At 42.1% G+C, this 24124-nt stretch overlaps 1 protein-coding gene across 1 annotated transcript; it reads right to left on the bottom strand.

The window, feature by feature from the left end:
- Positions 1–325: 325 nt before the first annotated feature.
- Positions 326–21211, bottom strand: LOC141983961 (amine sulfotransferase-like). Its single transcript, XM_074946915.1, has 7 exons — positions 21102–21211; positions 12498–12671; positions 10938–11146; positions 8588–8714; positions 4426–4520; positions 1710–1890; positions 326–560 (listed from the first exon to the last, which is right to left on the bottom strand). Exons 2-7 carry the CDS (start codon positions 12658–12660, stop codon positions 436–438), a joined length of 900 nt encoding a protein of 299 aa, XP_074803016.1. The 5' UTR covers positions 12661–12671; positions 21102–21211; the 3' UTR covers positions 326–435.
- Positions 21212–24124: the final 2913 nt, after the last annotated feature.

Genomic DNA, 24124 nt, shown 5'->3' with positions numbered 1-24124 from the left:
GGTCACCGCTGCATGGGGTAATTGAGTGACTGAGACTAGAGAGGGGCTGTTCTGTTGTAGGCAGGCAGCTGGGGTCAGAGCTCTTAACGAAGGCTGCAGAGCAGACACTCAGGATACTGTATGTCTGCTGACTGTTGGTGTCCAGGCTGTCAGCCATAGCCTCAGGGCAGTTAAGGCACCCAGGTTTATAGGTCATGTCAGGACATAAGCCGTGACTGGCCTGGATTGCACCCCAGAACATGACAGTCTGTAACACCTTTTCATATCTTAGAACTGGGGTACTATGGTGATGTGCAAATATGTGTAAGAAGGAAAAAAATTGCAGGTTTAAAATCTTTAATGTGCACAGAATGATGGATTTTTATGAATACTGGAGACAAAACGTATTTTCATTCTCTTTAGCGCACTTTCACCTCTTTCCAGCTGGAAACCAGCCTATATGTCGTCATTAATATCCCAGGTGAACGTGGAAGACAGGTCTTTCATTTTCTCCTTAAAAACATTGTCAAACCTTTCGCTCTGTGCCACAGTCATTGTGTTCTTCCAGTCTCCAACGGTCCCTGGGGCAGGAGACACAGAAGAGGCATTGGTGGTTAGATGCTCTGCTGCCACTTGGACATTTGATTATAATTTGAATATCGCTTGTGCGGGTAAGAGGCTGTGAATGCTGCTAGTTGGGTGCAGTTCCCTCTCTCCTCAGTTCCTTCCTCTCTCATCTCCCCAGAACGTAGCTCTCTAGGGCTTTGGTGGAACATTTCCAGTCCTGAAGGTGTGGGTCAAATAATAACTTTGACTGCAGTGCAATTAGTTTGACCCAGTATTTCTAGACAATGTCACTAATTTTGTTTGAGGAACCAGTGGTTTTATACATCTCAGTTATCATCTTCCTGTACTGATTTATTTCACTGCAAATTTTAGAAGAAAAGGAAGTAGTTACTATTAAGAGAAATATGAGCTTCTCTGAACATCCTTTTCAGGCAATGCTTGTACTTAAGAGCTTGCAGTGGTTCTCTCCCTTTTCCATACCACAGTGCCCACTACCATCTAGCTGGGTCCCCCTCCTATTCAGCAGTATAAGAAGACCACAAACCCCAGACATCTATTCACGACTCTCCTGTATAAGGGCTACAACATGAAAAATACCTCTCTCCTCTCAGCCACAAGAATTGACCCACAGATTTTATTTCTTTGGCTAATTTCATACTCTAAATAACCCCTGGAAGCTGTAGAGACAAAATCAGTTCCAATACTCACCATGTGTGAAGTTTCCCAGAAGCACTAGACAGAAATGCTTTCAGTTTTCTCTAATGTTCACATGTTTTAATTTCTCGAAGACGACCCTTCCCTTTTACAAGTGGCACAAAATGAATGTTACCCTCCACGAGAGCTTATTGAACATTTTCATTTTTAAAATATATGGACACTGTTTTCTCACAGATCAAAAGACAGCTGCACTACTTTGCTCAGCAAACATTTAAGACATTGCATTGAGCAAAGGAGTGCAGCTCTCTTTTAATCTGTGAGAAATGGTGCCTGATGCATTGTCACACAGCGATACACCCTCACTCAGCAGTCCTAGTGCCCCACAGCCAATTGTTTCCTGGGGACAGAAAGTTGTGATTGGAAGTCCTAGGCAGCGAGCTTCAACACGTCCTATGCCAGGATCTGCAGGACTAAATATTTATTAGATTTGGCTGCTTCTGCCTTACCTTTGCGAAGAAAGTGCCCTTTGCCTCGTTCCAGGAGATTGCCTTCCATGGAATTATAGTTTGCCCTGGGATCAGTTTTCATTTTATCAAATGTAGCATTTTCCACAACAGTGTCCAGCTCTTTTTCATTTAGCTGCTTTCCTAAGAATCTGCAGATTTTCAGCACAGTGCTTCTGAGATCCTGAAATGAACATTATTTCAAAGTAACAGTTTCCCAAATAAGGAAAATAAAAGAACTAACTGAATAAAACGATAGAGTAAAGGATAATGGGATACTTAAAGAAAGGGAAACTCAGCATAGGGGTATAGCACTAAAGAATAAAGTTGACTTCTTATTTGGGACCATCAGTCTTACTACACTACTTCATAAGCAAGATTTTAATTCCCTCTAAGAGGCTAAAGGAGCATTAAAAACTGACAGGTGAGTAGCAAGTTAAGCCACTGCAAATTCCTTCGTCATTAGCCAACCCATCCTCGTGGCCTAATGAAGAATGAAAAGGCTCATTTCTGTGACTGTGATTACAACTGCTAGCACCATGTAAGACAAAGTTTGTCATAATTTTCTGGCTATCTGTATTTTGGTCTGTCTGTGGCAACCTATTTTGGAAGCAGAAGGACCCCTGTTGTGTCCAGTTCTGGAGTCCACAATTCAAGAAGGTAGTTGATAAACTGGAGAGGGTTCAGTGAGTAGTCACAAGAATGTTTAAAGCTTTAGAAAACATGCCTTCCAGTGACAGACTCAAAGAGCTCAGTGTATCAATGGCTATTAGCCAGGATGGGCAGGGACGGTGTCCCTAGCCTCTGTTTGCCAGAAGCTGGGAATGAGTGACAGGGAATGGATCACTTGATGATTACCTGTTCTGTACATTCCCTCTGCGGCACCTGGCATGGGGCACTGTCAGAAGACAGGACGCTGGGATAGATGGACCTGTGGTCTGACCCAGTATGGTCGTTCTTATGTACTTCTTTAATTTAACAAAGAGAAGGTTAAGAGGTAACTTGATTACAGTCTACAACTACCTCCATGGGGAACAATCTTTATTAATGGGCTCTTCAGTCGAGCAAAGAAAAATATAACACAATCCAAAGGCTGAAAGTTGAAGCTAAACAACTTCAGACTGGAAATAAGGTGTACATTTTTAACAGTGAGGGTAATTAACCTTTGAAACTATATACCAGGGGGTCATGGTGGATTCTCCATCACTGACAACTTTTAAATCAAGATTGGATATTTTTCTAAAAGATCTGCTCTAGAAATTATTTTGGAGAAGTTCTGCGGTCTGGAGGTCAGGAGGTCAGATAAGATGATCACAATGGTCCCTTCTGGCCTTGGAATCTATGAATATATATATCAGGATTTGGACCTCTTAATGGGAAGGGTCTTTCCTCACTTTGTTAATCAGGCTTGCTGGTACTAGCAACATGCTTCCTGCTGAAGTCAGCAGAGGGGATGCTGCTGCATCTCTACCTATTTAGCTAAGAGGTGCACTCAGACACTCCAGATCTTGTTTAGAAAGTGTGATTAAAATCAGTTTAAAATGGATTTAGTTCAACCAGAACAAACCCATGTATGGACACTCAAAGTAGTTTAAAGCTGACTTCTGCTAAGCTAGGTGAAGTTGTTAAGGAGCCAAAAGCTAGCTGAGCTGGTAGAAAAGTGAAAAATACTAGTTTCTAAAAAAAATTGAAATTTTGAAGAGTTCTGTACTTTTCAAAGATTTCACATAGATATCTTAATTGAAAACATCAAACTAATTCTTAAAATATTTTATTTACTAAAAACCTAGTTTTGAATAGATATTGCAATAAAATATCATTTTTCGCAAAAAATTACAAGAAGATCTTCAGTTTTGCAAAAAAAAAGAGGCCATTTTGACAAAACATCTTTTGTTCTAAAAGCAGTTTGAGATGTTCTAATATGTAACAAAACCTCTCCTTTCCCTTTAGGATGCCTCATGGGATGGGTTGTGTAGCTGCCATCCTGCTATGCAGGAAAAGAAATGAAGTAAAGCAAGATTATTATCTTTTCTAAGTGTACTCAGATCCAGCAGATATTCTTCACTGGGAAGCAAATGATACCTCTTGTGACGAAGTGAATTAGGTTCCTATGTGCTATTGAACGTTAACGGGAGTTAAGCGGCTAACTTACTATGGTTCTTCTGAACATCTCACCCTATGGTTCTGATTCTTCCACCCTTACTCACACTGAGAAGTACTTTTTCAAGTACTCACATTGAAATCAATGAGACCAATGTACCTTACTCTGTGAAATCAACGAGACTCTTCACAGAGTAAAGTACAGCTCAAAAAGGGTAAAGGTGGCAAAATCTCACTGAAAAATGGAGGCATTTTATTTTCTGTTTCTTTCAGATATAAAAAGAACGAGGAGTACTGGTGGCACCTTAGAGACTAACAAATGTATTTGGGCATAAGCTTTTGTGGGCTAAAACCCACTTCATCAGATGCATGCATTGGAAAATACAGTAGGAAGATACCCTACCCCATTTTTTCATGTTCTCTCTCTATATGTATCTTCCTTCTGTATTTTCCATTGCATGCATCTCATGAAGTGGGTTTTAGCCCAGGAAAGCTTATGCCCAAATACATTTGTTAGTCTCTAAGGTGCCACAACTACTCCTCGTTCTTTTTGCTGATACAGACTAACATGGCTACCACTCTGAAACCTTTCAGATACAAAGTGATTGACTGGTCTCACCTTCTTCATCTCCTCATAGGTGAGGAAGAGAATATTGAAGTCATCCCTGTGGGTGTACCAGCCACTGACATGATCCAACCAGGAGCCAGGCAGTACTTATGAAGGAGAAAAATTACAGAAATAAACGTTAATGATCTCAAACAGAAAAACCGTTCAATTATTGACATTTTTGCATCCTAATAATCTCCCAAGCATGGCTGCAGAATCGATGGAGCAGACTTCCGTTTTTCAGCTTCTCTTCCCTCTGCTGTTGGGGGGATATTTGGGCTCACAGAGTAACTGGAATAACAATTCCAGTTCCTGTTTTTATTCACAGCCTTATTCTGGATTATCTTTCACCTTAAACATGAGATAAAGGACAGGCCAAGTCCAGCTTCTCATCTAGGGATCTGAGGCCAAGTTTTGTCTTTTCCACAAACAGACAGACCATTACATGATAACTAATACACATTGCACTGTTACCTCTAGAATCCACTGGCACCATAGCATGGTACTTGCACCCAGCACAACATATTTGCCCTTTTTTGTCCTGGATTATTTACCCATAGATAATATTTTCCATTGCTTTTGATGGATTAGTGATCACAAACTTAGAATTAAATTGATAGATTCCTAGATTAATAGATTCTCTGGCCAGAAGGGACCATTGTGGCATCTAGTCTGACTTCCTGTATAACGCGGGCCATTAAACTTCCCCCAAATAACTCCTAAACATATCTTTTAGAATAACATCCAATCTTGATTTAAAAATTGTCATTGATCGAGAATCTACCATGACCCTTGGTAATTGTTACAGTGGTTAATTACTCTCACCGTTAAACATTTATGCCTTATTTCCAGTTTAAATTTGTCTCGCTTCAACAGCCAGCCATTGAATTGTATTATACCTTTCTCTGCTAGATTGTTCCCCATGTAGGTACTTACAGACTCTAATCAAATCATCCCTTAAACTTCTCTTTGTTAAAATAAACAGATTGAGCTCTTTGAATCTTTTGCTAGAAGGCACATTTTCTAATCCCTTAATCATTCTCATGGCTCTTCTCTGAGCCCTCTCCAATTTATCTGCATCCTTCTTCAATTGTGGGCATCAGAACTGGACACGATATTCCAGCAGTGGTCACACCAGTACCAAATACAGAGGCAAAATAATCATGTCAGTGTTGATGCCCAGGGTGAAACTAATCTCTTCCATTCCTCTCTGTCATTTGATACTACTTCCATCCACTCGATGGTGTTATGATCAATCATTCTCATCTCCCTGTGAAGGGTTCTTTTTAAGGTCTCCTGGGCACCCTCATTTCCCACCCTTGTTTCCTCTTGACGACTTCATGTGCGACTCTGTGTGTTGGCATCTGAAGTGCATGCCCCATATAGTCCAGTCCTTCCTTCTAATTCTAGTGGAAATAAGCTGCTGGCCAGTGATTTCTTGGTTATATTTCTTGGTGATGACGTCTCTCCATCCAACGTCCAGAATCTTTGTAGGCGCCTATTTTCAAAGACATCTGATTTTCTGTTGAACATTTTAGTAGATCTTTAGCTATCAATGCCATACGTTAGCACAAAGAGGTTAGTTGAAAATTCTCAGTTTTGCGTTGTTGCCGTATATCTTTGATGTCCGTGTGTTGTGGAGTTTAGTGAATGAGGTGGATATTTTCTTAACCTTATTGTCACATTATTCTTGATGTTCCTGTTGACTAGAATGGTACTGCCCAGGCTGATGGATTGTTCCACTTTCTTGATGTATTTGCCTTCTAATATGAAATTACCGCTTGACATCTGAGTTTCAAGGATGTCTGTAAGTGATTCTGAGCCCTGTTTGACCTGCAGGTTTTGCCAGGTTGTCTTTCTTTCTTTGTAGCTTTTCCAGGGTATTGCTCAGTAGTGTCTCAGTCTAGGTCTTCTAAGCTTTTGCCATCTGGGTACCAGGTTTTCTGTTACTAACACACTTCTTCATTATCCTTTCTATGGCAATGCCAAACAAGAGCAAAAATAAAATGTGGCCCTGTTTCACATAAGTGTCCACAATGAACCACTCTCTTGTCAGGTTGTTCACTCTGATAGAGCAACCTTGCATCTCTGTACATGGCTGGTATGGTGTTGATGGATTTAGAGGGAATTTCGCAGGACTGAAGAATATTCCGCAATGCATGCCCATGCTGGCTGTCAAATACCTTTTGAAAGTCAATGATATCAATGATGGAGGATTCCTGGAATTCACTGAATTGTGCTTGGTGTATGACTTAGTTCCTGCAAGCACCCTGTTCCCTTCTAGAGACATACACAAGGAACCATGGAATTTGACAGATGGCAAAACAAAAAAGGAAAACAATTGCATCTGCATGAGTTGGAGATTCAGCTCATCTGTCCAAGATGCAAGGGCACACAAGCCACAGATGACAACAGCAACCAAAACCTTTGCATTGCCAAACTGAAATTAAAACTGAGAAAGACCAACGTTAAACAGAAAGCGGTAAAGAAATCAATAATCTAAAACTGAAAACAAAAATGTGCTCTGAGAAATTCCAGCGTGAACTATGGAACAGATTTGGGGTGCTGACAGAGGCAGAGGAAGGTGAGCTAGAGATTGGACCTGAAGAAAAATGCACAGTGCTCTGAGACAACGTGATTCAAGCTGCAGCAGTCACAGCCTGGTATCAGCACACACACAGAGCAAGGACTGAATAAGCCAAGAGACCTCTCATCTCAACAAGGAAAGAAAAGCACTGAAAGGAAAACTCCTGAATGCTAAGACAAATGAAATATTAGAAGAAGCAAAGGGAAAGTACAAGAAAGCAGACAAAGCAGTGAGAAGTGCGGACATTTCAATACAGGAAATGGGCCAATAAAAAGCCAAGATGAAAAAAGGCTTATAACTGAGGTGTAACAGAAAGACACATGGGCAGAGCATGTCAGACAAGTCGTCAACAGACTCAGCCCCAGATATTGATGAAACATGTGAACCTAAACTACTTGGCATTAACACTGATGCAACAGAGATGTCAGCAATACAGGCTGCAATTAAGGAGCTGAAAAACAACAAAATGGCAGGAGATGATCAAATGACAGCAGAAAAGCGAAAAGAACTGGACCCCACTACCCTAATAAAACTGACAGAACGGTACCAAGTTCTGGGGAGAAGAGACCCCTCCTGACAAGTGAAAACATGGAATCGTTGGCAGAGTACCTAAAAAGGGTGATCTCACTGACGGCAATAACTGGAGAGGAGTCACACTACTCTCTGTTGTAGGGAAAATCATCTGTAGTGTGATTCTAAACAGGACAAAAGAGGCAGTGGATTGAAAGCTTAGGGCAGAAGAGGCTGGATTCAGGCCCAAAAGCTCCTGTGCAGATCAGATAGTCATACTAATTCCCATAATAGAAGAATGTGTAGAATATATTTTACTATGTACTGAAATTTTCAGTGTGCCATAAGCTGCCTTAGTGAGAATGTTGCATTGTCAGATATATTAAGAGAGATGCCAGGAGCTAGATAGGTTACAGCTGAGTCTTTTGGCTCTTTGGAAGGTAGAAATAGTGGTTTGGGATTGCGGAATAGGCATAATAATTGTGGAAAACTACTAAACCAGAAAATTAATTGTAGAAAACTACTTCTGTGTGTTCTCTGTATAGCGCTCATCCTCATCTCCTCCCCGGTGTTATTTGAGTGTCTAAGTGGAGTTGAAATGTGTTGAAATCTTCATACGTTTCAGAGTGACCATCCAGCTGAGATACACGAGGCTCCTTGCACTTTATTGGTGCAATGCATGTGCCTATGCAGCCCCCCTGGACTACCTTTGCACAAAATCTCTATTGTGAGCTGTGAATGATACTGCATTTATTGCAACCTTAGACCCCAGGTTGTGAGGTGGGGGCCAGGATTTTGAGCAGCTCCACCGTCTAAGTAATTTACCCACTCAGATAGAAGAAAAGGAGTACTTGTGGCACCTTAGAGACTAACAAATTTATCTGAGCATAAGTGAGCTGTAGCTCACGAAAGCTTATGCTCAAATAAATTTGTTAGTCTCTAAGGTGCCACAAGTACTCCTTTTTTTTTTTGTGGATACAGACTAACACGGCTGATACTCTGAAACCACTCACATAGGTTACTCAGGCTGTGGTCAGTGAGCAGGGTTTGGCCTTTTAGCAGTAAATGAAACCTTACCTTTCCCAGCTAAAAACCTCTCCAGAAAAATATTAAAATCTGGTATTGTCTCAAGTAGGACTGAAAGGCTGGAAAAATGAAAATAGGAAACCACAACGTCCTTTGGATTTCTGGCTACATAAATAACCTGCAAGGTAAAAAGAGTGACAGTCTCAGGTAGATTAAAGGGACACCATTAACCTACAAATCGGTGATTTTATAAAATTGCTATTGCTGCAAGTAACATTAAAATCATTATATCTGAAAAGGGCTAGAATAAGTACTTTAGTAAGTAGTTTATCCTGCTTTAAATGAATGGGATTTTTTGTGTCTTTGCCAGCATTTCCTGTACATTCAGTGGCGTTATTGCGCTGCCTTAATTGTAAAGACCGTCATACACATGCATAACTGTCTACATATGATAATACCCTTGACCTCAAGGGGATTACTCACTGTTGTAAGGTTATGCACATGAGTAAGTGTACTTAGAATCAGGTCTTCAAGTTATGTCCAGTTATTTATATGGGTCTTTCACACAGCAAGAGAGGAGCAAAACCATTTAAAAATCATGGGAAATGTGACAATAAGCAGCACAAAAATTAACAGGGAGTGCAGTTGCAGTGTACTATCTGAAAAGAATGTAAACTTGAATAAATACATTTGATTTTGAGTTCCTTTTTAATACAAACACAGTTAAGTGAGAAACAGATATCTATTTGTGTGTATTGTGTTTGGTATATTACTAAAGTATTTCAGTGAAAACTTCAACTAGAATCCTAGTAAGCATGAATTTACTGCTCTTTCAAAAAAAATTGCAGCTGGAGATATTTTTAGAGAATTATAATGGATACAATGTTTAAAAAGCAATGCTAAAATGCATTGTTGAACAGCACAACCAATTTCTCCAACAATTTGGAGCTGAGAATTTCTGAGAATTTCTGAAAAAAGAAAAAAGAAAAGGAGTACTTGTGGCACCTTAGAGACTAACCAGTTTATTTGAGCATGAGCTTTCGTGAGCTACAGCTCACTTCATCGGATGCATAGCATATCGTGGAAACTGCAGAAGACATTATATACACACAGAGACCATGAAACAAAACTTCCTCCCACCCCACTGTCCTGCTGCTAACAGCTTATCTAAAGTGATCATCAAGTGATCAGCAAGGAAGGCCATTTCCAACACAAATCAAGGTTTTCTCACTCTTCCCCCCCCCCCCCCACACACACAGACACACATACAAACTCACTCTCCTGCTGGTAATAGCCCATCCCTCTTTGAAACCTCTCTTTATAATGCGCATGATAATCAAGGTGGGTCATTTCCAGCACTAATCCAGGTTTTCTCACCACCCCCCCCCCACACACACACACTTTCTGGAAAACCACACAGACAGCTGAGCCATATGGTGGTGCACCGGAAGAACAGCCAGCCAGAAGCCATGAAGAGAAAAACTCCCTGCACCATCAACATGGTCTTAAAATTGTGAAAACCTTCATAAGCCCTGTAAAATATACATAAGCAATACTAGATTTCCCAATGTCTGTAGTTAAAATTGTGCTCTGTGCAGCTTAGGAGATGTTCTTGTTCCATTTACTTTTACCGTCCCTGTAACTTTAGGGAGTCTTTCTGCATGGGAAACGGGGCTGAGCTAAAAAGCCAATCAGGAGGAAGGTTCCTATGGATTGAGAGGTTGCAGTGATGGAGCTCATGTGGTGCAAGCTCTGCACCGTGCATCTGCTCGTCTTATTATAGGTGTTACTGCAACAGAGAGAAGGAAGCTGCAAGGGTGATTGTGAAGGGAGTCTCATGGGGAAGTGGGTGCACGGCACATGCCACCTTTCATGGGAGATCCAGGTAGCAGTGTAAGAGATTGGCATCGCTCCCACAAGGGAGTTCTCACACTTTCTCTACAATTACATGGATAACATAAGAGCATACAGTTCCATAGCTACATACATCACAACAAAACCACTGTAATGTACAATATAAAATGCAGACTGTAATGATCCTAACCCATCAATAATGCCCCTTTTAGGGTGAGCTGTCATGATGAGGAAGAAGCAGCTCCGTTTCTTGGCCCAGAGGTCAAGCACAGCAGTTCCATGAAAAATGGGATCTCCACTGAAACTGGACACTGAAGTCCTGAGGTCTTGATTGAACTTGTTTTCCCCCCTTTGGCTAGGTCTAAGGACATGGAATGGGGCTTTGGAGGAAGTGAGCCCCATCTCCATGCAGGGGAAATTTGCTTTTGGAAGGGTGATTGTGGGGAGGGCAGACAGTCTGGCCCAGAGGATTTAGACTGATTTATTCGTGAAAGCTACAAGTTTTTCTGGATAATGTTAATTAAATTATAAAAACAGTATCACCTACTTTTGCTCTTCTGTTCCTCAGATCTCTTGGAACTAAATAGTAAGGCAGGTGAGTAGCAAAGAGACGAGGTGATGGACGATGGACATTATCGATATTATGTATGTTATACTCCAGCCATGGGACTCTGTCTATTATTTCCATATTTTCTGTTCCATCTCGATGGCCTTCATGATAAATCAAGCTCAAAATATTCTGAGTCCACACAGTCCCTGGGAAAGAAAATAGCCTTCTTTGAAACAGCTTTGATGCTAATTTGATTTGTAATGTCACGTAATAATCTGCCATAATCACAATCTCGTCAAAGCTGTGTCTCATTTTACTTTATAAATGAAGTACAAAAATTTGTCTTAAAGGGAATCCATTAATGCAGCAGGGATGGGAATCCAAATGGCATTATATTTTTGTACATTTTAGTATAAAAAATCCTGTATCTATCTATGTGCTGGTCAATAACTAAATCTTCAAATATTTTTACCTAGGTTATTCAGGTTCCCCATGGAAACGGTGATTACGACACACAGTTTTTCTCCCTCTGATGTAGCCTCAGTGCTGCAGCACGACTGTCCATTCCAGTAATAACCAGTGGATTCACTGGCCCTATCCAAAGCACCCTGTATACTGTTGTTCTGAGAGTTTTTAAGTTCCCCTATTCCACTCCCGCAGTGGAAGAGCATCAGTGCTACTTTAGGGCTCATGCAGAAGGCTCACACTGGTCTGTCCTGTCTGTGCATGTTACATGACCTGTCAGCGATACAAGGAATTCTCTACTAAGAAGGGCCAAGGGTACTTTAGTGACCAGAACTGGACATGCCAAAAGCTGTGTTACAATGTTTAGTATCCAATGGGGTAAAGAGTCCTTCTCTCTGAGCTCCTCACAGAGGAGTTGGTTCTGCTATATTATAACTCTTCAGCTGCAAGTAATTCTCAAACCTCATAGGCTGGAAGAGGTGCTATTCTTGTTTGAAGAAAATAGATCACTGCAAAGTCTGAGAACAAAAATGCTGATCACCTGAGTACAGGTAGTTGGTAGTTCACCTTGAATACTCTGTGACAGGCCTGGGATCAATCTGGGGCGGCGGGGGTGTTTAGAAGATAGCTGTCTCAGGGGAGTCTGAGGTTTTGTATTTGTGTCTAAATTCATTAGTCTGAGCACTCACACCACCTTCCCTTTCCATGAACTTATTGTTTCCAAAATATTGCTGACATAAATGTTTACACACAAAGGAGAATAAAAATATTGGTCGACTACAGAAAGAAATAGATGCAGTTTATTGTAATACATATTTGTGCATACCTTTGGGCAATATTTGCCCAGTTCAAATATACTTTGCAGATTACCTCTGAAGCTTTAACCTTCTGCCATTGCTTAAACATAGGGATGAAACTGAGATAATGTCTCCAATAAACTATTGGCAGTTAATAGATTTTACACTGCTACCACCAAAAATAGGTCATAATGGTGGTCAATAAGCTTGGCGGAAGAGGCGGGGAGGGTCAATAAAGGTTTCAGACAAAAATCAGATATGATTTTCCTAAAGGGAATCAAGCAATCAGTCTTACCTGATTTTGGATAAGTAACTACAAATACATCACTGTCTCTGATTTCAAAATCCTCCAGTGAATCTATGTATTCAGGTGTAGCAAGGTGTGGTTGGAAATAAATTCCTTTATGTTTGAACAAAAATTCTTCTGATGGCTCCATTGTTAACTCCGTTTCACTCATATGTCAAGAATCTGCAGGTTAGAAAATATAATTTTATATCCTTTTTATTTTAGTGTTATCTATCCTTCAGGACAAAACTTTCAGGACAACATAAACAAAACAGATCCCTTTTTGATAGCAAAATGTATATTAAGAAAAACAGCAAACTGAATGACAGCATAGAAATGGCACTTTTAGGGACTGGCATGAGAACAGAATATCTTTGGCAGGTAAAAGTGCTGTGTAATATGTTGTCTTTGGGTTCTTTACTTGTACAAAGTGTCTGGTATTGTCAGGCACCAATATTGCTTTCATGAATTATCTAACGCCAGAGAATCCATGTCAATGGGCACTTAAAGTTCGAGCTACTCAAGGAGCTCACCACGGAGTTCAGTGCTTTCTATGAGCGATGACTTAGTCCTTGTGCACAACCAGAGGAACAAGGCTGCACTCCAGTTAATTTTGTGTCTGGAATTTTGTTCACACCATCTTATTATTTCTGATTCTCTCTCTCATATTTCCCTGTTCAATATGTTTCTCCCAGTCCCTTCTTGTCTAGGAACATAAGTTCAGGAAAATTGGAGGGAGGGAGAGGAAATTTCTTTCCTCTCAAGAGTTTTCTTTGATAATTTTATTTTTGGCCATTATATTTTATAAGGTCCCTAACCTGTCAATCAGTGACATCATGCCACATACGTGCCAGTGGAGCACATTGGCTACGTCCTTCCAACAGAGAGTAGAGAGACAATGAAATTGGTGTAAAATGACCGTCTAGAGGATTTCACCTCATAGTTTATCAGAATAAGTGAATTGATACCCAGGTCTCTCTCTTTAAGACTTTCCAATAAAAGATGTCTTTTTTGTGGTATACAACTAACAAAGACGAGTTGGTGTGTGGGGAAAAAGCCCTTGTTAGTGTCATTAGACAGCATACAAGGCTCAATAAGAGTAATTGCACATGCAAGGTCAGTGACATGACTTAGGCCTGGCCTACATGACAGAGTTAGGCTCCATGTAAGGCGGCTTATGAAGAGGCCTGACATCCTGAGTTCCCAGGGGGTGCTCGACCCCCACGCCACCCTTTCTCCCAAACCCTCGCCCGGCCTCTTGCTCCACCCCCGTACCACCTCTACTCCTCCCCCAGTGCCTGCTGCACGCCACTGAACAGCTGATCCACAGCAGGCAGGAGGGTTGGCGGGGGATGGGGAGGAGCTGATCGGGGGCTGCCGGTGGGTGCTGAGCACCTGCTATATTTTTTTCCATGGATACTCCAGCCCCAGAGCACCCACGGAATTGGCGCCTATGAGCGTATGGCAAACTAATTCTGTCAGTGTACAGACGACAGCCTTGCTCCCACCAGCGTAAGTGCCCTACTACACTGACCTCATAACTCCACCTCCAGGAGAGGCGCAGGGCTTATGGTGGTGTCGCTAGGGCGATGCAGAGTCTGTGTAGCACTGTGTTCCTTACATCTGCTGTTGGCTGTCATTCTTGTCAATCTGACAGCTTTGACAAGAAAGGCTGGTAGGCTCCTTGCGGTAAATCCAACGCCCAGCTCACAACTTAGGTTGTCACCCCACGTCAGGTGTGGGGCTTCAGCAGGAGCCCAGCTGTCGCCTGGGCTCCCCGCTCTGAACCAGGCTGCTGCCTAGGTTCCCTGCTCCCCACACTGAGCCAGGCTGCCACCCGGGCTCCCGACTTCCTGCTCCTGGCCAGGCTGCCACCCAGGCTCCTGACTCCACACTGGGAGCCCAGCTGCTGTCTGGGCCCTCGGTGCTCTGCTCCCTGGGCTCCCGGCTCCTTATTCCCCAGATGGCAGCCAGCGAGGAGCAAGGAGTCTAGGCAGCAGCCGGGCTTGGAGCAGGGAGCTGGGAGCCCAGGAAGCAGCTGGCCTGGGAGTGGGGATCTGAACTGTGGTGGCAGATGGGTTCCCAGCAGGGAGCTCCCTCTGGAGCTAAGAGCCTTGTGCTCTCAGACCTCCACACTGCCCCTCTTAAGTGACTACGAACACTCCTGGTAAGGACGTGCCCCACAGAGAGAAGGAGTATAGTGGGGACATAAAAAACCGCAATAGTTACTATGGTGGCTGCATATCGACATCAGTTTGTAGTGTTGACATGCCTTTAGTTGTGACCAAGCAGGAGGTGCAGTCATTGGCCAGGAGATGACAGTCCTGCTCACAGTCTCTCTGATCCAGCTGTTTCAACTTGAAGGAGCAACAAGTTGAACAACGCTGGGTATTTTATACATTTGCTGTTGGATGGAGTGACCTGGTTCTTCTTCTTGGCAAAGGTGATGCAGCCCAATCCGAAAGTGACCTGTACTCAGGGGTGAAAGTAACTTAAGGGTCTTACTGGTATGCATGGCTGGGGTCCTGAACGGGGAAGGGGAGGGGGGCAGAGGGGTGCTCAACCAGAAAGGACGGGTTCTCAGACAGAAGGGGCGGGGCCTTTAAATCCCCGTACCCTTTAAATTGCCACCGCTACCCTAGGGCTCAGACAGTGGGTCTCTGGCAGCAATTTAAAGAGTCAGGGGCACCGGCCGCTGCCAAAAGCCCAGGGCCCTTTTAAATTGCTGGCCGGGGGAAGCTTCCCCCTGCTGGTACAGTCCGCTGTGTACGGGCTCTTGCTGGTATGCCGTACTGGACCATACAGGCTTACTTTCACCTCTGCCTGTACTTCTGGCAATGAGTTGAAATGTCCAACCATGAGATGAGTTGTGTCCCTTCTCATCATCCAATGAGAAATCATCCAATCTCCTGTTTGACTGTGATGGGGTGGGCACCCCACACCAGCCCTGAGAGAGTTGACGAGGGCCTGAGAAGTCCATTAGGTTACCTGGTGTCATCTGTAAGAGGGAGGGCCAGGGTTAATTAAGAGTAAAGCCCAACTGGGGGAAAGGGTTGGACAGCACTGTGGGAGAGGCTACTCAGGAAGAGCAGTACTTTAAAAAGCCCGCTCCTAAGCTACCAGAGGAGCTAACAAACAGGGGAGTTTTGCAAGGGAGTTGTTGTGAAGGGGAGCGTTAGGGGGGGCTACATACATGTAACATTGCTTAAACTTCCTTACGCTTAAGCCAAAACACACACACACATACCCCCAATAAAAACAAAACAACAACAAAGGAACAAGCTGCAGGAATAAAAAGAGAATGCAGGCAGAAACCCAGCAACAGAGTGGGGGCTGCCCAATTTATTGCACCCAATGCAGCACATATGATTACGTCCCCTATGGGCAGGTGGCATATGTGTGCATTCAGTGCAAGGAACTCCTGGACCTCAGAGACCGTGTATGGACTCTGGAGACCAGGGTGGCTGAGCTGGAGAAACTAAGGGAGACAGAGTGATATACAGATGAGACTTTCTGTGACATAGTAGAATGGTCCCAACTCTGGTCTGACAGCCTCTGTGCTGTTGAGGAGGATGAAAGTTTCAGGGAAGGAGAACACTTCCTCCTACACCTCAACCCCCAGCCCTGAGCTCCCTCCTACACACAAGCTCCCTCCCTCTTAGTTTAGCAGAATTTGACTTACCGGGACCCCCCATTCCCCTAACAGGTCAATAACAAAGCTTTTACTGTATCCAGGGATGGCCCTAGACTAGCTACCAGAAACTGGTGCCCAAGGTGAACCATGCAATCGGCGCCCCTACCCTCAAACGCCAAGGACAGATCTAGGCTGACATTTTTGGTAAACTGGGAAACATTTTGCCCCTTTTTTACTCTTTACTTTTACTCTGTTTTTTTGTTTTAAACAGAAGCTTACTTATTCAGTTTCTGAGTCCATCCATCTGGCCAACCAATGTTTCTGAGATCGGATAAAATAGAGACACAAAATTTTCAGAATAGATTTGTACGTGACAGCTAGATGATATTTCAGTCCGATTTCAAATAAAAATTTATTAAAATGTTAATTATAATTTTTATTATTACAAATCCAAAATCATCCATTACACTATCCTGTTTTAACTGCCATTACCACCACATCCAATATAGAAAGAAATAAGAAAACTCTGCAATGAACGTTAACCTGTATTTACAAAACGCTCCAAATAAAAAACAATCTGTGCTCTTAAAACATGACTTTTCTTGCTTTAAGTTTTGAAAATTCAGTCACTAGTTCTTTTAGATCCAGTTTTCCAGCTATTTCATGCTCTATTGACATTGTGGCAAGTCCAACAAGTCTCTCTTGCACCATTGTTGAACACAAATATGTTTTTATCAATTTTAACTTTGAAAAGCTACGTTCCCCACTAGCTACGGAAACTGGCAAAGTTAAAAGAATGTATAAAGCTATAAAAATGTTTGGAAAACTGTCTGAGAGTTTATTTGCACAAACAAACTTAGTACTTCTTCAGGAGTGGAATGTTTCTTAAGTCGTCTTGAAAAAGCCTGACGCTCACTACACAAATCTGTAGCATCGATGTCTTTTGAATTTTCATGAGTCAATGCCGACTCCAGTTTTATACAAAATTCTCTTATCTGTTTTGCTGTTTTCTTTTGCAAGCTGTGGATGTTGTATAGAAAGCCAAATACTGACTCTAGCTGCTGTATCCATTGAAATCTTTCATCAACCAAGTGAATAGCAGCATCAAAGACTGCAAAGTAGAAATTCACTTTGAACCTTTGTTTTGGGTTCTGAATGAGTGTGTCTCCTCCTTCATACAAAAACTGCTGTTTCTTTTGCCAAATGTGAACTGGCTCTGGTTCAAATTCTGTCAGAAAGTCTATTTCTTCAGCAAGCTCGAGAGAATCTACTAGTGTTCTTTCAAATCCTTCATCACTTCTGAATTCCTCCAGAATATTTTTAGTTTGCTGCAGTTTTTGAATAGCAAAATGTATGTTCAAGTTCTTTTTCTGAAGCTGCTTACTAGTGAGGTTAATCTCAAAAAGGATGTTACACCACAAAATGAGTGCAGTCACAAATTTGAACTTGGAAAGGCCATTTGGAAGAGCTTCTGCGTCTGAATGTGCCATATTGCCAGATGATCCAGTAAAGGTAGTATAATCAGAAATTTCAATTAGGGTATCATAAATGTTTCCAAGTTCATAGCAAAGGGCCTTCACAGCATCAATGCGACTCTCCCATCTTGTCTGACTAAGTGGTTTCAGAGTTACAGAATGTACATGGCAAGTCAGAATCTCCCAATGGCGTGTTGAGCCTGAGAAAAACACATAACCACGTTGCACCAGGTCAAAGAAACTGCCTGCCTCCAAACATCATCTAGCAGCATCATTGACAACCAAATTCAGAGAGTGCGCACTGCAAGGAACGAAAAAGGCCCTAGGATTGATTTCCATCATTCTCCTTTGCACACCGTTGTCTTTACCCTTCATATTACTCCCATTATCATAGTGTTGACCACGTAAGTTTTCAATAGATTATGACATGTTTCAATAGTTTCAGTCATCCAGTCATCTCCTTCAGTGGTACAAAACCCAAAAAATGTTCCTTTATGAGCACTTCAACATTATCTTCATCTGCAGACTTTTCCATATCCACAAAACGAATGATCATCGTCATTTGTTCAACATGACTCACATCTGGTGTACAGTCCAGTATTATTGAAAAGTATTTTGCCGAGTGGGCAGCTTCTACAATTTTCTTTTTAATGGCATTTGCTAGGATTTGAATCAGTTCATTCTGCATATTTTTTCCTAAGTAATGAACCTGTGTTTCATGATCAGTTATTTTACGTAGATGCTCCTTCATGACTAGATCAAAGAAAGCTAGTTATTCGACAAATTTTAAAAAGTTTCCGTTACCTGGAGTGTAAAATTTTTCATTTCTACTGTGGCCGCGGAATGCTAAATTTTGCACACTGAGAACTCTCACTAAAGCAATCAGACGCTCTAATATTTGTTGCTAATATTCTTCTTTTTCCTTGATCACACGTACATTTTCTTCATCGATAGTTTTTCTTTTTTTCAATCGTAATTCAAGTTCTTTCCAATTTTGAAAACATTCCAGGTGTTCTGTACTTCTTTCATGGGAAGAGAGAATTGAAGATCTGTTTTTCCAGTTTTTCGAACCATATTCAGTAGGTGATGTACCAATTACTTGATTTCTAAACAACTTGCAGCAAAAGCAAAACACAGAGTCCTTCAACACTGAATATTGTAACCAGTATCGATGAATTTCTTCCCCATTAATGAGTTTCCTCTTGTAATGCTGAGCAGAGAATTTTCTTTTATTTCCATCCTTAGGGGAGGAAAATTGGTGAACTTGTTCGGGTCCATGTTCCGTGAAAATTTCTCACACACTCTCGTCACATCTGGGCCATGAAACTGGGTCCCCATACTGTAACTTGTTTGTAACTTCCTCATCCTTTCTTCCTTCTACTTCATTTACTTCAATTTCTGCATGTGTCTCTGTCAAGGTTCCTCCCCCACTCTGAACTCTAGGGTACAGATGTGGGGACCTGCATGAAAACCTCCTAAGCTTACTTTTACCAGCTTAGGTTAAAACTTCCCCAAGGTACAAATTAATTTTATCTTTTGTCCTTGGAATAACCACTGCCACCACCAAACTCTAACTGGGTTTACTGGGAAACGTAGTTTGGACACGTCTTTCCCCCCAGAATCCTCCCAACCCTTGCACCCCACTTCCTGGGAAAGGTTTGGTAAAAATCCTCACCAATTTGCACAGGTGACCACAGACCCAAACCCTTGGATCTGAGAACAATGAAAAAGCATTCCATTTTCTTACAAGAAGACTTTTAATAGAAATAGAAGTAAATAGAAGTAAAGGAATCACCTCTGTAAAATCAGGATGGTAGGTACCTTACAGGGTAATTAGATTCAAAACATAGAGAATCCCTCTAGGCAAAACCTTAAGTTACAAAAAAGACACACAGACAGAAATAGTCATTCTATTCAGCACAATTCTTTTCTCAGCCATTTAAAGAAATCATAATCTAACACATACCTAGCTAGATTACTTACTAAAAGTTCTAAGACTCCATTCCTCTTCTATCCCCGGCAAAGCAGCATACCAACAGACACACAGACCCTTTGTTTCTCTCCCTCCTCCCAGCTTTTGAAAGTATCTTGTCTCCTCATTGGTCATTTTGGTCAGGTGCCAGCGAGGTTACCTTTAGCTTCTTAACCCTTTATAGGCGAGAGGATTTTTCCTCTGGCCAGGAGGGATTTTAAAGGGGTTTACCCTTCCCTTTATATTTATGACAGTCTCTGAAGGTGAATAAATATTCTCCACTTCCATATCAGTCTGATGCTGTGAGCTGTCTTCATCTAGAAGTAAGTTTCCATCAGCTTGAGTTTCCAAACTGCTTTTTTGTGGATGTGAGCTTCCCTCATCTCGAAGTAATGTACCTTCATCTTGATGTTCCAAACTGCTTCCACGTGGATGTGAGCTAACCTCCTCTCCAAGTAAAATTCCTTCATCTGGATGCTGTGAACTGCTTCCATTTTTATTTGGATTAAAGAGAAGATATTTCAGGAAGGATCCCTGCTGTTTTGCTTGGTCTTTTTCCTTCTCAGCCTTTCGTTTAAGATACTCAGCTCCTGAGGGTTTTCTTTTTCCTCTTTCTGCCATGGGGCATTTGAATATTGTTATGTACTGTGCTCCTGACTGCAAGCATTACAGCGTTAAGGATGGCTGACACATCTACGACATGGTTGCCGATTTAAAACACATGGCAGCCATCCCAACATGTACTTTCACTGCTTAAAGGTTCAATGATTAGTAACATACACTCACTTATCTATTAAAACAGTTAGTTACAGCCTTTACATGGAAACAAAATGACCTTTTTTATGTTATAAACCAGTTGTTTGAAAGTAATCCCCTTCCTCTTTTAGGGACCTTATTTATTCCATGTGAACCAGTTATAACAAAGAAAAGTTCATAATTATACAGCCCAACAATAACGCTAAGGTTTAATAACGCTTCCTTTTACCCTTCAGGCTGCACTACAAGCTCTACAGAAGTTTTCAGCTTGATGGACGCTGCAAAAGGGCTGGTCTAGGGTGGTCACTCATATGCAGGAGTACAGGAGTTATAACTTTTCTACAAATCTCATATTCCAGCACTGATGTGTAGAATGGCATCAGGCCAGCCAGGTGCAACAGTTGTACTCCTACACAAACCCATTTCTCCCTTAACTTTTCCACCCACCTCTGCTGACACAGCAGGAACTACCCATTGCCAGTTGAAAGCTCCATCGTCATGCTGATACTGTAAAACAAACGATGGCTCAGATTACATTTACTTTCACCAGTCAACTCTTTAACACACACTGGTGTTGTGACTTCTTTGTTGGATAACCACACCAAAAAAAGCATTTGAGGATCAGATTCCCATGCCACTCAGCTTATGGCCAAAGAACAGCGATGGAAAATATTTCCACTGCATACAGTTCACTGCTGAAGCTCATAAGATATTTAATTCATTCACAGATTTACTGATGGAGATGTTTTAGTAATATATAATAAAATAATATTTACCTTCTCTGCTCTATTTCTGCTGCTCCAAGACACAAGCCCACACTCCTGCCTTCCACTTGAATACACAAGACTGATACTCACTCCTAGAAACAGGCGAATACTTTTTTTACAGCTGGTGTGCAACCTGATTGGAGTTTTATGGGGGTGGGTTTTTTTTCTTTTAATCTCTTCCAACCTTTGAACTGAGGGCTGACTGCTAGTGAAAGATTACAAAACAGGGTAGTTCTTAGAAATGTGAAAAGAGTTCAAAATGTCTGAATAAAAACACATTACATTGAGTAATGTGACTCAAATTCCCAGAGTATGTCTGAATTAAAAAACTCAACAGTAAAACTATTCAAATGATAGGTTTCAGAGCAGCAGACGTGTTAGTCTGTATTAGCAAAAAGAAAAGGAGGACTTGTGGCACCTTAGAGAGTAACCAATTTATTTGAGCATAAGCTTTCGTGAGCTACAGCTCACTTCATCGGATGCATTCAGTGGAAAATACAGTGGGGAGATTTATGTACATAGAGAACATGAAACAATGGGTGTTACCATACACACTGTGACAAGAGTGATCACTTAAGGTGAGCTATTACCAGCAGGAGAGCTGGGCGGGGGGAGGGGGGAGGGGGGGAACCTTTTGTAGTGATAATCAAGGTGGGCCATTTCCAGCAGTTGACAAGAACGTCTGAGGAACAGTGGGGCGGGGGGGGGGATAAACATGGGGAAATAGTTTTACTTTGTGTAATGACACATCCACTCCCAGGCTCTATTCAAGCCTAAGTTAATTGTATCCAGTTTGCAAATTAATTCCAATTCAGCAGTCTCTCATTGGAGTCTATTTTTGAAGTCTTTTTGTTGAAGTATTACCACTTTTAGGTCTGTAATCGAGTGGCCAGGGAGATTGAAGTGTTCTCTAACTGGTTTTTGAATGTTGTAATTCTTGACATCTGATTTGTGTCCATTTATTCTTTTACGTAGAGACTGTCCAGTTTGACCAATGTACATGGCAGAGGGGCATTGCTGGCACATGATGGCATATATCACATTGGTAGATGTGCAGGTGAACAAGCCTCTGATAGTGTGGCTGATGTGATTAGGCCCTATGATGGTGTTCCCTGAATAGATATGTGGACACAGTTGGCAACGGGCTTTGTTGCAAGGATAAGTTCCTGGGTTAGTGGTTCTGTTGTGTAGTTGCTGGTGAGAATTTGCTTCAGGTTGGGGGGCTGTCTGTAAGCAAGGACTGGACTGTCTCCCAAGATCTGTGAGAGTGATGGGTCGTCCTTCAGGATAGATTGTAGATCCATGATGATGCGTTGGAGAGGTTTTAGTTGGGGGCTGAAGGTGATGGCTAGTGACGTTCTGTTATTTTCTTTGTTGGGCCTGTCCTGTCGTAGGTGACTTCTGGGTACTCTTCTGGCTCTGTCAATCTGTGAGTGGATGGGTCATTACACAAAGTAAAACTAATTCCCCATGTTTATTCCCCCCCCCCCCCGCACCCACTGTTCCTCAGACGTTCTTGTCAACTGCTGGAAATGGCCCACCTTGATTATCACTACAAAAGGTTCCCCTCCTCGCTCCCCCCTGCTCTGCTGCTGGTAATAGCTCACCTTAAGTGATCGCTCTGGTTACAGTGGGTATGGTAACACCCATTGTTTCATGTTCTCTATGTATATAAATCTCCCCACTGTATTTTCCACTGAATGCATCTGATGAAGTGAGCTGTAGCTCATGAAAGCTTATGCTCAAATAAATTTGTTAGTCTCTAAGGTGCCACAAGTACTCCTTTTCTTTATTCAAACGATAGTATACTAGTTTACACTTTCACGCCAACTTTTTCATACCAGCAGCATGATTAAGGAAGACAGGAGAAATGGAAAGAGGAAAAAAAGAAATGGTGATGTAGATCTGAGAATCATCAGCATAAAGATGGCAGTTAAAACCCTATGGCTGGAGCCTGGGATTAAGCCATACAAAGGAACATTTCTGCTAAATTTTAATGAAAAATGTCCTCAGTGTGGCCTAGGGATTGGGAAGATCCCCATAGGGAAGGCATTGCCTACGCCCAGTTTTGAGTAAGATGCCAGTGTCATCTGCTGATGTGTACAAACTGGCACTAAGCACACCTCTGAGACTCAACCCTGTGCCCACTGAAAACGATTGGAGTTTTGCAGTTGACTTCGAAGAGAGACATTTCAGGCAGACATGCCAAACCCATGGGAAAAACAACACAGAAATTGGACTTGTTTTTGGCTTAATTGGCTTGTGAGTTGCTTATCGGCTACTTTTTGGCTTGTAGGTTGTTTGGCTTGCAGCTTGTTGCTTCTTTTTTTTTGATTGGCTCCCGGTAAGCAGGGGCAAGGGGGGAGAGAGTCAGGGGTGCACAGCAGGCCCACCACAGTCCCAGACTGCACGCCGGGGGGATCTAATCACATAGAGTGTTGGGGTTCTTAGGGATTGGCTTGTTTTGGCCTTGTTTTGAAATGGGATTAGCTTGATTTTTGGCTTATTGTGAAAGTTGGGGTGCTTATTTACTATGTGAAAGTTGGCAACTGTGATTTCAGACCCCAAGTGACAATTTTAACTCCATGGTCTCAGAATCCACTGTGACGGGTTGGATCACAGAAACCCCCTTGGGGCTGCCAACTGATGTGCCATGACTACTTCTGCCCCTGCTTTCCCTGACAGCTTGGGACTCCAGCCCCCTGTCTTGTTGAGCCAGATATGCTAGTTTGCTCCAACACAGAGCCAGGGTCTGAACCACATGCCCCAAAGCTTCAGACTTAACTGAAAGCAGCTTAAGTAGTGTTCCTGTCTTTAACACTCAGATGCCCAATTCCCAGTGGGGTCCAAACCCCAAATAGATCCATTTTACCCTGTATAGAGCTTATACAGGATGAACTCATAAATTGTTTGCCCTCTATAACACCAATAGAGAGATATGCACAGCTGTCCCCCCCCCCCACCCCACCCCATCCAGGTATTAATACATACTCTGGGTTAATTAATAAGTAAAAAGTGATTTTATTAAATAC

The sequence above is a fragment of the Natator depressus genome, chromosome 3, assembly GCF_965152275.1.
Source record: "Natator depressus isolate rNatDep1 chromosome 3, rNatDep2.hap1, whole genome shotgun sequence".
Taxonomy (NCBI): domain Eukaryota; kingdom Metazoa; phylum Chordata; order Testudines; family Cheloniidae; genus Natator; species Natator depressus.
Note: the sequence above shows the minus strand (reverse complement) of the source record. Positions and strands in the feature narration are given on the sequence as shown.